General features: G+C 48.0%; 1 protein-coding gene across 2 annotated transcripts in view; it reads left to right on the top strand.

The window, feature by feature from the left end:
• Positions 1–17,422, top strand: part of GAB2 (GRB2 associated binding protein 2) — a 95,851-nt gene that overhangs the window by 41,004 nt on the left and 37,425 nt on the right. For both annotated transcript variants that reach the window (XR_004550530.1, XM_034072613.1), the window contains exon 2: positions 14,748–15,048. Coding sequence is in view for 1 of the 2 variants with exons in the window: in XM_034072613.1 (XP_033928504.1) it covers positions 14,748–15,048 (301 nt within the window). In the remaining variant the exon portion in view is untranslated. The remainder of the gene's footprint in view (positions 1–14,747; positions 15,049–17,422) is intronic.

Genomic DNA, 17,422 nt, shown 5'->3' with positions numbered 1-17,422 from the left:
GTGAGGAAGACCAGGACTTTACTTGCTCTCTTCCACATTCCATGTGGATGGTGTCTGGAGATGCCTCTTCTAAAGCCTTTTGCCCCAAACAAAACTCTTGATGGCCACTTCCCCTTGAGTTTTAGAGGGAGTTCCATCACTAAAGAGTCTTGGAGAGACTTGAAAATGTGGTATTTGAGGAAGAGATAAGCAAAGCAGTGCACAGTTTCCTGCAGGGAAGCTCATGGAGGTCCTGGAAGCAGCAGTCTTCTTGCCTTTCCACCGAAGCATAGGAAAAGAAGACAACAGCTTTCCAGACATGGAGGAAACAGGTTAGGTTAATCCTGAATAAAGGAGTTACTTCCAATCCAGAAGGCAGAAGAAATGTTCAGAAGAGACTCCCTAAGCAGCAAAAGGAGGATGAACAGCATCAATCTGAATGGCAGACCCCACAGTTCTGTTAATGGCAGGTCAGCTATAGGGATGTAAGGACAGCCCATACAGGTCAGAGCACATGGCAAGTGAATTAAAACCTGACAGATCCCAGTAAGATGGAACCCTCAGACATGGCTTTTCCTCATGTCATTTTTCATGGATTAATACAAGGTCTCAGCATTTCTCTATGTGAAGCAGATCCGATGGCTCCTGCGGGGAGATGCTGCCCGTGGCACAAAGGGTAATGAAACGGTAAATGTTGAAGACAAATTCATTAGATGGGGCAGTCTGGTTCACTTGGCAAGCAGAGCAAACGTGAAAGAAATGTGCTAGAAGACAGCCCAATGCAAAACTGTACATCAAAGGAGAAGGAATTGAGATTGTTCCTTGGAAAGGGGCAGTAAATCACCAAATGCAGGGGTTTAGTAGACAGAAACTGCACAATAGGCTCCTGATGAGAATTGAGGCTGCAGCAGAAGCAGCTACAGTGACCTTTGGTGTCTAAATGAAGGGGTAGGAGGTGCATTTATTTCTCCTTATATACAGCAGCGGCAAAACGTGTTTCAGTAGCTGGCTACTAATGTTGGTGCCAAAGAGGAAAAAAGGGGAACATGGAAGTGTTGCAGGACTGGTGTTTAGCACAGAAATGCTTAGGCTGACAGCTGGTTAGCTTTTTGGAATAGCTGAGAGGTTGGAAGACATAATCATTGTGATATTTTCTCCCTCCAAAAGTGCTAAGGATGCTCCAGTCTAGCAGAGAAGGTCATCACAAGAGCCCTTTGCAAGATGCCAAAGCCACAAAGTGACAGATTGGAAGCAACCCCCTCCTTGCTTTTTCTTTCTGGAGATGATGGCTAAATATGAGGAGAAATGAGTGGTAACTTGGATCCATATGGGCATAAATGTGCATTCAGTTAAGAGCCTGTGATATAGAAGAAATCAGTTTACAATCATAGTATTATAATTCAAGTTGGAAGGGACCTCAGGAGACCTGGACTGCTGTAATCAGTGATTCACACTGATAAGGGGGGAACATGGAGAAGATTTCCTTATGTAGGCACAGGGCTGTGGGACTGGAAGTGTTGTGAGGACTCAATATAGACCCAACTGCTGTCACTGACAGATGTTTCAGAGATTGGGAACATCTGGAGGGATGTACATCACTGTGGCAGGCTTGAAGCCAGAAATCTGCCTATTCTAGCTGGCCACCCTCAACCCAGCCTTACAACAAGTGAGATCCTAACCCTTCTGTTGTGCAGATCTGGGGCTATCCCCATATAAACCCTGAGTTAACCCCACTGCCCTTGAGCTGAACTGCTAGCAGAGACATGGTTGGAGCTGTGAGCTTGGCACGGCTGATGGAGAGCCTCAGGGAATGTCTGGATGTGCATGTGCCTTCTGTGAGTGTCTCCTGAAAGCAGTAAATCCCTCAGCAGGTTTCAGAGGGGCCTGACAGCAGGATGAGATAATTAGGTCTCTATGAGTTTCATCTTAAGGGCAAGCTGGAAGAGGAGAGAAATCCTCTTTTAACTAATGAAAGGCTTTTGCATGAGCTTACATGTTATGAAGCACAAGGGAATCTACTCATTAGGGTGCCCTATTAAGCTACAGGAATGAATCCCAGGTCCCAAAATCAACTAAGCCATGAAAAAGCAGCCCATGGATGAATGCCATTTGTAGAATCATAGAATAGTTTGGGTTGGAAGGGACTTTCAAAGCTGACCTAGGTCCCTGCAATGAGCAAGGACATCTTCAACAAGACCAGGTTGCCCAGAACCACATCCAGCCTGGCTTTGAATGTCTCCAGGGATGGGGCATCCACCACCTCTCTGGGCAACCTGTGCCAGTGTTTTACCACCCTCATTGTAAAGCATTTCTTCCTCATATCCAGCCTAAATCTCCCCTCTTTCAGTTTAAAACCATCACCCCTCATCCTATCACAACAGGCCCTGCATTGGTGCTGTCTCTCCTATGAGCTATCTTTCTCATAGGAACTTTCAACTCCAATTCTCTCTTTTGCCCACATTTAATGTGTTTGGCCTCACAGCCTCCTGCCTCTCTGTCTTCCCAAAATAACAACCACAGCCACATTTGCTGGACTAAAGCCAGGGCAACATGTAAAGCCATGGGTACAGAATGGGTCTGATACCCATCTTCTGGGTCTGATACCAACTGGAGGACATCTTGGAGGTCCAGCCCATCGTTAGCCCTTTATATGCACCTCCACTACAGCGAAAGCACATTTGGGCAGGGATGAATGGTTTTGTTTCCTCCATGAGGAAATCCATCTTAGTGCATCAAAGCCACTTAAACAACCTGAACCAACACCTAGAGGTGAGCAGATTTGCTAGTATCAGAAAATGATTGTCATTGTGAGCAAACAGCTCCTGTAGACATGTGCAGGTTGACCACAACCACACATAAAGCAGACATAAAAAGGGGAATTTTCCTCAAGGAAAAGACCATAGGGGCAACATGACTGTAGCCACAAGGTCAAGGGAGTGATGTACTGGCTTGGGAGCCAGAAGGCAGGGTGAGGACCTCACCATGGCTGCATACTGGAGTAGCTCTGGCTGAGTTATCTCTCTTCTTTCATTCCTCATCTGCCTTTTCTCTTCCAGTCTGGCATCTCTGAGCTAATGATGTTTCTCACAGCATCTGGCACAAAGCAGCCCACAGTTTGGATAATGTCTCGTGTTGGGGCTACCATGGAAATGTTTCCTTGACAAAAAAAGCTATGGCAGGGAAAGATGAAAGTCCAAATATTGTAAAGGCGTGAGGATGCCAAATTCCCATGGTATTCCTGGGGATCTGCTGCTATTTTCCAGAGGGTTTGTGGGAATGTGTTGAGGAAGGTAAAAACAGAGAGGTTTGAGGGAGTGTGTTTAACCAAAGGAGCTTAAGCTCTGCAAAACCTTGTATGGCTGCACCCTGTGCCAATTCTATGTCAGATGGAGGTTTTGGCTGCTGGGAGCACAACTCCTCTTGCTCTGCTTCCAACCAGTGTCCCAGTGGTGCAACTGTCCTCTCAAGAAAGGAATTGGGTACCACGATGCTCAAGAAATGTGGTTTTATTGCATCGTCCCACTCTTGCAGGGGTTAATCCAGCTGGAGATGGTTACACACTGAGGCAATGGGACAGCTTGTTACAGTGGCTGCAAATTAGCAGGCATCAGAGGTTTTCTGGAATTAAAAATCAGCCCTAGAAAGGGATGTCTGCACCAAAGGCAAGTCTATGGCCTTGCCATAGTCTATGCCATCTATGCCAAAGGCAAGTCTATGGCCTTGCCATAGTCTATATGCCATCTTGGCCTTGAATAGTCTATGGCAAGTCTATACCAAATATCCTGCTACAAGCCAGAAAACCAGACCAGTCTTTTAGATGAAAGCAGAAGCTTCCTGATGCTTTGTTGTCATCTTCAGCCCCATGATACCTCCAGCTCATCATCTCAAACCAAACAGGATGGAGACCTTTCGCTGTGCATAGAGCACAGAAGAGGTTCAGTATCACCACGTTGACCCTATTTCTGCAGCCTTTAAGCAAAGGAAGTGGCATGTCAAGGGAAAGGGGAACATCAGTGTTAAAGACCAGGTTGGACAGAGCCTTGGATGACATGATCTAGGGTGAGGTCTCCCTGCCCATGGCAGGGGGTGCAACTGGATGATCTTAAGGTCTTTTCAACCCAAACCAGTCTATGATTCTATGATCCTGACACACCTCTCATTCCTGTTGTCCACTTCTATGTCCATCTGTATTTTCATCCACCTTCACCTGAGAGATTGATGGCAGAGCAGTTTAGTTATGGAATTCACTCCTAGAGCTGACATGGGTGCCTATCTCCAAAGGACTGAAACTAAGCCTCAAGCTGACTTTGTATTGGCTCAAAAGTGCTGTTTTAAAACACCTTTGCTTTGAAACACAAGCAGTATTCAGGGTTTGGAAAGGGTTCACCCCCAGTCTGGGAAACCTGTTTCTCAACTCCTTCCCTGTCTACCTCTGAGGCTTATGGATGCTCATGGATGTGAGCTGTGGGACATGATGTGAAGCCCATCACTGGGTGCTTGCGGGTAGAAGCATCCCTGTTATGGGTTTTGTGGGGGCTTTTGTTCACCCAGGAGGTCTGGGGCAGGATCCATGGCATCTACCAGCACCCTGTGCAGGTTTTGAGGGGCACATCCATATTCTTGGGGTAGCAATTTGGGATAGCACAAATCTCGGGGTGAGGGAAAGGAAATCACTGACAGTGCTGTGGGATTTATTTTGCTCTTGCAGAGGCCAGAAAACCAGAACAACTCAGTTATCAAAGCACTGCACTTGAAGTCATTTGCTCATGCCACATTCCCATGTCCAGCCCTGCTTGTGGAATGGCCAGGAAAGAGCTTATCAGAGCCTGATACTGAAGTCTCAGGAGGGACAAAAAATACCTCGGAGCAGTTTGCTTTTTATTCCAGAAACCCAGTGCTGGAAAAGCAAAGTAAACTCCACTCTGTTGGTGTGCTCATACGGTGTGCTCTGATTTATCCCAGTGACGTGGTCGGCCCTTGCTCACCTCCATAGGGTTGAGTGTAGTCAATGGTGATGGATGGGTTTTGCAAACAGACTTGAGAAGCACCAGTCTGGACATGCACCACGTGAAATATGCATAACTATAGTATCATAACGTATATGATAAGTATAATAACACATAATAAGCTGGTGGGGTATCCTGTTTGCTTGTCACAGCACATTGTCCTTGTCAGCTTTGAAACAGGCAGCAAAATGCAGTCCAGCCCCTGCTATACCTGCAATGGTGACATGGGAATGAGGAGCATGCAGCTTTGTGCTCAGTTTATCATCCATGTGGCAGAGCTACAGCCTTATGCCCAGTGAGGTGATACAGCAGTGCCATCACCCTGTAACTTGAATCAGGATGTGGGCAAGGCAGATACAGGGACTGGGAATCACCTTTGGGACTGGCATTGCTGAAAACAAAGCACCTTAAGTCAGAGAATGAAAAATCCCTCTAAGTATCCCAGGCTTCTGGATCAGACCCAGACTAAACAGTTGGCTGGAGACTCGTTGCAATCCCTTTAGGACCCCAGGGGTATCACTTGCACTGTTGCTGTTGTACGATGTGGTCCCTTCTGTCATACTGTTTTTCCTGGGATGGCCAATGGCAGCTTGGGGCAGAGGTGATGGAGGTGTCATCCCATCCCTTCCCCTTGTCCTGCAGATCCTCAGGGAGCCACCAGCTCTGCCCATCCCCACACAGTGACACCCATCTGCCTGCACCCCTTGGGGTGCTGCTCCAGTCCCTCTGCAAAGGGTGTGCCATGGCAGGGCCAGGGGAGAGATTCCAGCTTGGAATAACAGAGTGGAATATACAGAACAGGGCTGAATAGCAGGAAATACTTCCAGATAATAAAATCCATGGCACAGCGGCAGGGACACACGTGGACCATTCGCTGCCAGCCCCAGGGCAGGAGCTGGGCTCCAGCTCATTCCTTCAACCCATGTCCTTTCCCAGCACCTTCCCCGTGCAGAATTCAGAAGGAATTGCCCAGAAAAGGCTCCTTTACTCAAGGAGAGGTTAAAGATGCCAGCGCTGCCCTTTCTCATGCTAAATGCTGAGGAATGATGCACAGAGCTGCACACCCATCCTGCTGAGCAGTCTCATCAGGTCTCCATATGACAAGTTCAACATTCCTCACTGGGAGCTGGGCCTGATTATGGAAAAGTAATTTAGTTTTGGGGTAACTGAGGTCAGAAGGGACCTTTGGAGGTCTCTGGACCAACCTCCTGCTGAATCAAAGTGGGGCCAGCTTGAAGTTAAGGCCAACTCTGGAGGTAAATCAGGCTCCTTGGGTTGTCCAGCCAGGTTTTGAATAGCTCCAAAGGTGAACATCACCCCATTTGTTTTGGGGTTTTGTTGCCTGCTATTCAGTGTGAAGCCTTTTCCTTACATCTAATGTAAGGCAATTGCATCTCATGCTGTCCCCATGCATCTCCCAGTTGCGTCTGGTTCCATCCTCTCCAGAAAGGAGTTTTCCTGGTGCAACCCAGGTTTCCCTGTTTCCTTCTATCTGTCACAGCTTGCCTGGTGGTGTAAGCACAACCTCACTACATGGTATTTTGTTTCCCCATCCCATCCTTAATCAGGCACCCCACCATCCCAGCAGAAACGCAGTTGCATCCCTGAGAGACATCTTTATTTTCCTTTATTTTCCATGCAACACTGAGCTACTGAAATCTTTCCAACCGGAGAACTCCCATGAAATAAATACAAAGGGAAGTGTTTTCCACATTGTGTCACTGCTTTGTCACCCGTCCCATTCACAAAGCGGGTCCTCCAGCTTACACCAGTTGTACCTTTAGCTCTGACCCATTCCAACCCCTTCCTTCCCCTATCTCTGATGGCAGGAGCTGGTTTAGGCTTTTCAGATGATCTTGCAAATAGGTTTTAGCCTGTGTTTGAGCCTCACCTCCTTAAGCCCCATCCAAGAGGATGCTCAGTGCAGGAAGCCTCACATTGGCCACACCACCCTTGGGTGGATTTCGCACACAGCAATACATCGTGTGCTCTGAAGCCTAATTGCAGAGGGGAAATAACATCCCAGGAGGGAAGATCAGTTTGACAGCCTGAGATACACACTGGGTTGGGGGTTTACACATCACTATTACTTCCCTTTATCCCCTAGCGAGCCAGGGAAGAGCCGCCTTGTACCCCAGTGAGGTTTCCTGTGCCCTGCAGGGTCTCGCTGCTGCAGTGTGGCATTATTAAGGCTGCCAATCAAACCATCCCCAAAGCGATGCTGCTAACGAACTCACCATGAACTCAGACACAGCAGATGTGTGATTAGCAGGGATCAGTCTCCATCCCTTTGAAGGGTGAGAGGAGAGGAGCTGGGACCTGTCTGCTCCCAGCATCGTGTTAAAAGGTGCTATGAGTGGGTAGCGGGCAAGGAGAAGGTGCTTGGAGAGCCATTAAAGGGTAGGAAGGGGCTCAGGAGCTCCTGTTTGCTCTTGGATTTGGGGCACATTAAGGCTTTGTGGGGGCAATCAGCCACTAGAACCTGAGCAGACACAAGGAGCTGCCTTGCTGCTTGCACATCTTCTTTCAAGCTGCATTTCCTTTGAGTTAGTGCTAACACAGGGAGGGGAGAGGTGTTCGTGCATGAATAATAAAACCAGCATCCTTCTGTCCATCAGATGAGATAAAAAGCCCCCAGGGACACAGAGGAAGACAACATTATTATACAGGTCACCAATAGGTTATTCTACAATCCTCCTGTACGTGGCTTCACTCTCCGATGCTGTAGCATTGGCTGCTGTATGGGACCACGTCCCATATGCAGGGCTGCAGCGATGGGGTGACCAGGGCACGGTCAGCCCTGGTGTGGGGTAACACAGTCCAATGGCACCCAGGATGCCCCCATCACTGCAGGATGAAAACTGGGGACATGTGGGGCTGGGACAGGGTTGGGGCTTTCCTTGGCCATAGAACCGTAGGATGGTTTGGGTTGGAAGAGACCTTCAAAGCTCATCCAGTTCCAACCCCCTGCAATGAGCAGGGACATCTTCAACTAGATCAGGTTGCCCAGAATCACATCCAGCCTGGCCTTGAATGGTGGCATCCCCACTGGTGGCCATAGGGACCATAGAAGGAGCTGTCCTGCACTCTTTCTGGGAAGATCCAGGACACAAGTGCCCATTTGCCCCACTGTGGGTTTCCTGCTTGAATCGCTCAGTCCCTGGCTTCATCCCAGTGTGAGAAATTCACCCAATGTCACAGCTAGGTCACTCATCCTGCCTGCCAGCTCGGATTAGATCCTGTGATTTGTGTCAGGTCGGATTCTGGAAGGCTTATTTGACACTAGCGGGGTGCTGCGCTCGTGGGGACAAAGGTGGCAACAGGGGGTAAAGAAGCAAGGTGGAGAGATTTATTGGGACATGTATGTTCATGTCCTATTTTCTTTTCTCTTCTCTTTCTCTTCTCTTATTTTCTCTTTTCTTCTTTCCCTTCTCTTCTCTTCTCTTCTCTTCTCTCTTTTCTCGTCTCTCGTCTCTCCTCTCTTCTCTCTTCTCTCTTCTCTCTTCTCTCTTCTTTCTCTTCTCTTTCTCTTCTTTCTTTTCTCTTTCTCTTCTTTCTCTTCTTTCTCTTCTCTTCTTTCTCTTCTCTCTCTCTTCCCTTTCTCTTTCTCTTCTCTTCTTTCTCTTCTCTTCTTTCTCTTCTCTCTCTCTTCCCTTTCTCTTTCTCTTCTCTTCTTTCTCTTCTCTTCTTTGTCTTCTCTTCTTTCTCTTCTCTTTCTCTTATTCTTTCTCTCTCTTCCATTTTCGTCTCCTCTTCTCTTTTTTCCTCTCCTCTCCTCTTCTCTTTTTTCCTCTCCTCTCCTCTCCTCTCCTCTCCTCTCCTCTCCTCTCCTCTCCTCTCTTCTTCCCCTATCACTATATATGTTATAAGGGTGTGCTGGTAATATTATTAATATTTAAGATTTGAGAGGTCTAACTCAGCAGTTTCTTCAAGCTGAAAGAACATTCCTTTCAGCTAAAAGATAACAGTCTCTGTTTCCAATTCCTCACTTCAGAGCTAAGATAACACTGGGGGAGGCACTCCTATAGGCCCCACCAAGAGCCATCTCTTCATATTGTCACTGTATTTACTGTTTGATTCCTTCTTAGGATTGTGGCAGCTGGCAAGCTCCCCAGGGATGGGTATCTGGCTTTGCTAGCATTGAAATGATTATTTTCCTCATCTTTCTTTCTCTTCTGCAACAATAGACAGGTTGGGTCTCTGCAATCACTTGGCACAGAACAGGGGAGCAGAGGAGGAGATGCTGTCCAAATGTCCCCTGGCTATAATCATAGTTATTAAAGCTTCTCTCTGACCTGTCCTTAACTGCACTTGGGATATTACACACTTGGAGTCCCCAGATTGTCTCACAAGGGACAGTCTGAGCCCTCTGCAGGGACGCCACAAGCTCTGTCGCTGCATTGCTCCATCAGGGTGCAAGTTTTCAAGGCCAGGTTGGATGGGGCTTGGAGCAACCTGGTCTAGTGTGAGGCATCCCTGCCCATGCAGGGGATTGGAAATAGATGAGCTTTAAGGTCCCTTCCAACACAAACCATTCTAGGATTCTATGATTCTAAGGGTCCCAGCCACTGCCTGAGCCCCCCAGAGCATCCCTGCTCAGTGCACTAAACTGGTAAACCCAGCATCACCCCTCATCTCTGCCAACCCAACTCTGTGACCCATAAACCAACCAATTCTGGGTAGTATCCAGCTGGAAAGGGGTCAGTTTTGTAAACCTTAACTTGCCACAGCACTATTGAGGTGGGAGGCAATCAAACAGTTGTGGTTCTGGGCACTCAGGGAGGATTTTCATTGCACTGGCAGCACTATGGGCATTTGCTTAACAAACAAGTCCTTAAACAAAGTTCTTGCCAAGTGTCAAAATATTTCTCAATGCTATTAATGACCTTCAGCAGCTGTAATTTGGTTCTGAAGCACCTGATGCAGGCAGAGGACCACACAGCTGGAAAGCTGGGCTGCAAAGGCACCATTTTATGGCTGTTAAGTTGTTGGCCTCTCCACGTTGTAAAGCTGTTAAACAAGCGCAGCCCTTGGCTCACACCATGTGTCGGTGAAGCAGAGTGTTTTGGCAGGAGCTGACAGCAACAGGGGCTTCAAAGGAGCCAGGAAGGAATAGAAATGAGGAGAGAAGGAAAACCCAGGTGGAGAGGGAGACGTGTGTTGGCCATCACAGCCCTGTGGTGAGACAAGGTGGTCTTGGAAGCAGAGACCTATTATTACAGAGTGTGTAGGTCCACGTGGAGTTGCATCCTCCTGTGGTTTGGCATGGGCTGTGATTGCCATGTCTGTATACCCTATGCACCCCACGGCAGCTGGTGGCTGATAGTCCTTTAAATCACCCTCTTGCAGGAAGGTGGTGCTCTAAGGAAGCCTAAACATAGAAGATTTGGGTGATGTTCACAGCTTTGAGCAGGGAAATAGGTGTCCCAGGAGGATGGACCACATGCTGCAGGCTGTGTATCCTTTGCCACGTATCACTATATATTGAAACAAGCCCTGTTAGTGCCACAGGGTGCTCCAAGAGCAGCCCCAGCCTGACAAACACAAGCTGAGTCTTTTTCCTGTTGGAAACATAGTAAACCCACAGGAAAAAACTGAAATACACTTGCTGAGCTCAGAAATTCGAAGGAATGGGGAAAATCTCCATAAAAATAAGAAAGTTCCTGGCTATTTCTGTATTATTTCTGTATTACTTCTTTCCATTCTCTTCTAATGGTCAACACTTATTTCTCTGGCTCAGAAGCTGATCTTAAGAGGAAGGAATGGCTGATCCTTCTGTGGGACTTGTGGAGGAAGATGCATCCAGCATCCTGTTCTGGACAGGCAATCCAGATGCTGCTGCCATGAGCTGGTTTTCTATGTCAGAAGCTGTTTCAGAAGAGCACCAGTGTCTCTTTCATCAAGAAGGCACATGGCAGAGGGGGACAGGGTGGTCATCCTATGTTGATGAGGTTGTTTCCCCATCCAATGGTCCCTTCTTCCAGTAATATTCCAGCTCCTGAAGCTTCCAAAGAAATATTGTCCTGGCAAAAGCAGTCCTTTTGCTAGCAGCTTATGTTAGGGCTTACCCAATACTACCAGACTGCGTGTGTTATACTGTTTGCTCTGCCAATGAATGTGTGGGGCTTTCCATTGCTACCAGACACACCAAAAAGAACTAGAGAACAGGCTCTGGCACTGGTGATAAAATGGGAAGCTGTGTTAGCATCATTGGCCTTGCTTGCAGCACTTCCTCCTGTTTTTTCCATGGAAGCTCTAAATTCTGGAGTCCAATTTCTGTATTTTATGGGGTTTTTAACACAACTTCCGTGCCATGAAGGGATGCTGCAAGTGTTGGCTCTGAATAGCTGGAAAGCAACAAGCTAAGTAGAATTGGATGTCTTCATTCAGGCGGTGGTCCATGTGGTTTCACAACATGATCTTCTTTCAGACCTCCTCATTGACATGTGCCCATGTCTTAGCCCTGCCAAGTGGTTGCAAAGAAATGTCTTGGTGTTAAGAAGGAGTTAATGGGACATTTTCCTCCTAGAGCTATTAAAAAACATCCATGAGTTTGTTTCTCAATGATTTAGATGGTCCATTCCTAAAAGGGACAGCAAATTATTACTGTTGCCTGGTGAAATTGGTTTTCCCCTCCCTGATGGACACAGGTCTCCCGTGTGCATTTCATTTCATCTAAAAGCAGCCGGTTTGATGTGAATTGGGTGAGCATCTCCTGGATTAAACCAAAACCTGCCAGCTTTGCACATCCTCTCGCTAAGCAATTTGCTGCTCTGCTGCGTTTGGAAGATTGCACTGAAGTTGCTTTCCTGGCACCAGGGACCAGTTTGAGAATTAGTGCAAAACTAATTTGGTTACAAATCTCAAAGGCACCAACAAAAGCTGGTTTTAAGCCTTTGAGAAGTACAGCACAAAGTGAACCATTCAGAGAAAGCATCGCAGCTGTTTCTTAGCCTTATTTCAGCACCAAATCCCCCAAAACTGTGGGATCCTGGTGCAATTGGCACATGCCCATCATCAATATGCAAAGCATCACAGGGCTGTGGTCACCTCCCACTGAGGTCCCAGCACACCATTCACCTTGCTTCCTTTCTTGGGTTACTAAAGATGTTTGTGGCTCTTTGTTCTTTCTTAGGGACATCATCAGCTTCCTCATGATCCAACCTCTCATAATCATATTAACCCCAAAACTGGTGATTTTAACAAAAAGTAATATGGCAAATCTCATTAAAAAAACCCAAATGTCCACAATTGGTGCAAGATGGCAAGGATTACATCCCCTCCCTTGACATCCTTTGGTGCAAACTGAGGTCTGTGTTGGGCAACGCAGGAGTGCTGGCAATAACGTATCATTCATGTCAGCTGTATCCAACCCATGTTGTTTGTGAACCTCTAGCACCTTCACTGCCCTCAAAGGCAGCATGAACAACTCATCTACACTTAGACATTGTCTTTCCCTTCTATACACTGTGGGAGCTCAGCCCTCTGCAAAGCAGCATAGCTCTGCGATGGGGAGCAGCTCAAGGTGGTCCCTCACCCTGCGCATCCCTCCTACAGGCTCCATGATGCTCGTGCAGAGCCCATCCCCAAAAAACCCCTCCATCCCATGGGATAGGGAATTACACCTGCACGGTTTTCCATATAACATAAATTGCAGTATTTAGCACATTATCGTTGTGTCTCTTCACCCTCCTGCAGGCTCCCAACTGCATTTGGCGAGAGCAGAGGGGCTGTAGCTCCCAGTGCCAGGGCTGATGGCTGACATTTATCTTGCAGTTTGCTTCTAACACCATAACCCCCTGAAGTCTTTCCCTGGTCAGTTTGGCATGGGGCTGCTGTCAGCAGTGCTTTGAAGAATCAGTGATAACCTTTTCCTTTGCTAAGGGGTTTGCTATGTGCTGGGGAGCAGAAGATGCTGAAAAACAAATGAAGCTTGGATTCTCCATGGGTCTCCCTGGCATTATTCCTGATATTTAAAGCATACAAACCAGTTCCTCGTTGGTTTTATTAGCCTTTTCTATCCTGGCATTTAAACGGAGATGGAATTGCCGCGGTTGGTATCTGCAGACTTGCACTGCGATGCTCTCAGGGGTTTCTCTGAAGGGCAGGATACTCAGGTCTGAAGCACCTGAGCTCCTCCAAGCTGCTGGAAGGTATTTCAGCATTGCCAGTAATGCCACTCCACAGATTATCTTGCATTGAGGAGAAAGGGTATTTGAGTCCTGGGGGTGCAACTGTAAGATAGGAGCAAGGTTGCTCTAAGCCTCAAGACAAGCAGTTCTTGGAGTCTGAAGCTTAATGAGTCTTAAGCTTTGCATCTTAAGCTACAATGGTATTCTGGTATTTAATTCTCCCTGATAACCAGTGGGATTTGTGTATTGAACTGATGAGCTGAGTCTGTGCATCTCTTGCAGGGATGTCCTGAGCAGCATCCCAAAGCAACCAAGGCAGAGAGGTGCCATGTCCATGTGTCCCCCTGTGCACGGCAGTGGTTTCTTGACCCTTGTGACTTGAGTGATGGGGTTCATGCTTCCTCTGCTCTTGGTTTCAGTCACAGAATCATAGAATAGTTAGGGTTGGAAAGGACCTTAAGATCATCCAGTTCCAACCCCCTGCCATGGGCAGGGACACCTCACACTAAACCATAGCACCCAAGGCTCTGTCCAACCTGGCCTTGAACACTGACAGGGATGGAGCATTCACAGCCTCCCTGGGCAACCCATTCCAGTACCTCACCACCCTAACAGTGAAGAATTTCTTCCTTATATGCAATCTAAACCTCTGGTGTTTACGTTTCAACCCGTTACCCCTTGTCCTATCACTACAGTCCCTAATGAATAGTCCCTTACCAGCATTCCTATAGGCCCCCTTCAGACACTGGAAGCTGTCATGGAAGAAGCACTGGTTCATCATCTTCAAGCCATCTTAAGCTAAAATGATATTCTGGTATTTAATTCTCCCTGATAACCAGTGGGATTTGGGTATTGAACTGATGATCTGAGCCTGTGCATCTCTTGCAGCGATGTCCTAAGCAGCATCCCAAAGCAACCAAGGCAGAGAGGTGTCATGTCCATGTGTCCCCCTGTGCACGGCAGTGGTTTCTTGACCCTCATGACTTGAGTAATGGGGTTCATGCTTACTCTGCTCTTGGTTTCAGTCACAGAATCATAGAATAGTTAGGGTTGGAAAGGACCTTAATATCATCCAGTTCCAACCCCCTGCCATGGCCAGGAACACCTCACACTAAACCATAGCACCCAAGGCTCTGTCCAACCTGGCCCTGTACACTGCCAGGGATGGAGCATTCACAACCTCCCGGGGCAACCCATTCCAGTGCCTCAGCACCCTCACAGTAAAGAACTTCTTTCTTATATCCAATCTAAACCTCTGCTGTTTCAGTTTGAACCCGTTACCCCTTGTCCTATCACTACAGTCCCTAATGAATAGTCCCTTACCAGCATTCCTATAGGCCCCTTCAGACACTGGAAGCTGTCATGGAAGAAGCACTGGTTCATCATCTTCGAGTCATCTTAAGCTAAAATGATATTCTGGTATTTAATTCTCCCTGATAACCAGTAGGATTTGGGTATTGAACTGATGAGCTGAGTCTGTGCATCTGTTGCAGGGATGTCCTGAGCAGCATTCCAAGGCAACCAAGGCAGAGAGGTGTCATGTCCATGTGTCCCCCTGTGCATGGCAGTGGTTTCTTGACCCTCGTGACTTGAGTGATGGGATTCATGCTTCCTCTCTTCTCGGTTCCAGGCATGGAAGAAGCGCTGGTTCGTCCTGCGCAGCGGTCGGATGAGTGGCGACCCCGACGTCCTGGAGTACTACAAAAATGACCACTCCAAGAAACCCTTGCGTGTCATCAACCTCAACTTCTGCGAGCAAGTGGATGCAGGCCTGACCTTCAACAAGAAGGAGCTGCAAGACAGTTACATCTTCGACATCAAGACCAGTGACAGGACCTTCTACCTGGTGGCTGAGACCGAGGACGACATGAACAAGTGGGTTCGCAGCATCTGCCAGATCTGTGGCTTCAACCAGTCCGAGGAGAACACAGGTACTGTGAAACCCATGTCCACGGCCAAGAGCATCTCCTGTCCTGCCTTCCCAATGGGGCACAACTCCTCTTTCAGATCAGACCTATGGGAGGGCTGGGGCGGATGGAATGGGAAAGGGATGGATACAGGGGAAACCTCTATGAGGCTTCCCTGCCTTTGACATTTGAAGTGGCTTTGGCCACTTCATTAATTTTTCATGTAACTGTAGATTTGAGTCTCTTATAGAAGCTGGTGGGACTTGGGGACTTTTTTAGCTGCACCCTTGGTCCTCATCCATCACCAAAGTCCCTTTGGGAGTGATGGGAACCAGTAGTGAAACCCCCCCTCATTCATTCAGTCCCTTGGTGGAGAGGGGGAGAAGCTTTATAAGGACAATGTCACTCCCCACTGTGGGTGTCCCCACTGCTGACAGGCTTTCATGTGAAGGACAGACACGTTCTTCCCACCTGCATCCACATCTCCTCCTGGGGCTCACTGTGAAAATGCTGGGAGAGGAGAGCACAGGGTGGTTTTGTTCCATGGTGGGACCTGTTCTACTGGTCATGCTCCACCATCCAAACTCAGTTGTGCTTCGTCAAGCCTCTGCAGTAACCACCAGTGAGCTGCCTCTAGTTCCACAGCACCACAAGGGCTCACCATAGCGAGATAGGATGGGGATGAGCACAGGATGCAGTCACCTTCCAGTCCCATTACACTTAGTAGCACCTCCAGGCATCTTTGTTTCATCTCATCATGGTCCAGCCTCATCCAGGCTACTCCAACCCTGAGCTCTGTCTACACAAAGCTCCCTATGACAACGTCCAGCTTGAATCTGTTTTGGTGCCTTGTGGAGCAGCTGCCAAGAGCTGTAACCCTGCCAAGAGCTTGTCAGGCAGGACAGCAAACAAAGCATCACAGCAGCACGGATGTGATCTCCACTGACTGACGCAGGAAACGGGACGTCACCTTGGCAATGGGTGTACAAGTGGTAGAGAGGATCCTTGCTAACGCCACCAGCACGGTCTTTAAGGGAAAGGTCAGGCTAAATAAATCACATCCCATTCCAGTGTCAGCAGGTTCAGTGGAATCGTTCAGACCCCTTTTTTAGGAGCTGTTTTGTTGCAGGATTTTCCATTTTCAGCTGTGGGGAACTGGAGGTTTTTTTCCTGCCCATTTAGTAAAATGAGATCTCAGCCCAGCAGCAGTGGGATCGATACGGGACTCCAGTGAAATAGAAATCTGGGCAGCACAAGGAAAAACAATCTCCCGTTTGCAAGTACATCTGTCCCGAAGGGCACACAGGGCTCATCAGGCTGCAGAGATCCGAGCGCTATTCCCTGCAGGATCACGGAGTGACATCAGCAAAAGAGGAACAAAAATCCCTATTTGTAACAAAATCACAGCGCATTAATGCTGTAGGGAAAGTACCCACTTGAAACAGTACCCAGCTGCTCTGAGAGATGCTCGGAGTAAGCTGGGAAACAGCCTGCAAGAGCAAACGCAGCAGATGTGTCCAGATGCTGCAGAAAAGAGGGAGCATGAATTATTCAGAGCTGGTGCTTAGCTTTGGTGCTTGCTAAAGCAGTGACCCCACACTCACCTTTCCTTCACCATCCCTGCTAAGGAATGGCAATAAATCATCGCTGTCTCAAAGTAGATAATGACTGTTTGAAGGACCCGTGGCCTGAGGCTGGTCAGGGAGGTTGAGGAGTTGTTGCAGTGTGATGAGTATTGGGAGTCTTGTCCATCTTGGTGTATTTAAGCCCATCACCCTTCCTTCATGATGGTTCATCTGAAGGGGGATATAAAACAGTAGTAGCAGGACTTGTAATTGCTCCATCTTCATCACCTCCTTGAAACTGTGGGTTAATGGACAGAAGAGGATGCCCCATCCCTGGCAATGTTCAAGGCCAGGTTGGATGGGACTTGAAGCAACCTGCTCTAGTGGAAGGCGTCCATGGCAGAGGGTTGGAACTGAATGAGCTTTAAGTTCCCTTCCAACCCAAACCATTCGGTATAATACAGTGATGAGGAGCCTGCATGAGATTAAGACAGTTCCTGGGTAGCAATAGAGCTTTCTTTCTTAGACCCTTACTCCCTCATCCTCAAGCCTCTTTGTGCCTTGTTGTGGCTCCTGCCTTGGAGAATGAATCAGTAATTGGATGCACCAAAAAGGGGAGGAAAAGGTAACCATCAGGGGCAGGAATAGCTCCATGCTAATTGTAGCAATTAATTAACTAAACCTCCCTCTCCCAGCAGACAGGCAGTGTGGTGGAACGAGATCAGGGACTTCCAGGGAAGCTGCTCAGCACATTCTTCTGGTTGCACTCATTCCTGGGTGTGCAATGCCCCTATAGTGACCCAAAAGCCCTGCTGGGTCCAGCCCCAAAGCCG

The sequence above is a fragment of the Melopsittacus undulatus genome, chromosome 2 (genome assembly GCF_012275295.1).
Source record: "Melopsittacus undulatus isolate bMelUnd1 chromosome 2, bMelUnd1.mat.Z, whole genome shotgun sequence".
NCBI lineage: Eukaryota > Metazoa > Chordata > Aves > Psittaciformes > Psittaculidae > Melopsittacus > Melopsittacus undulatus.
This window is presented reverse-complemented; position numbering and strand designations above follow the sequence as displayed.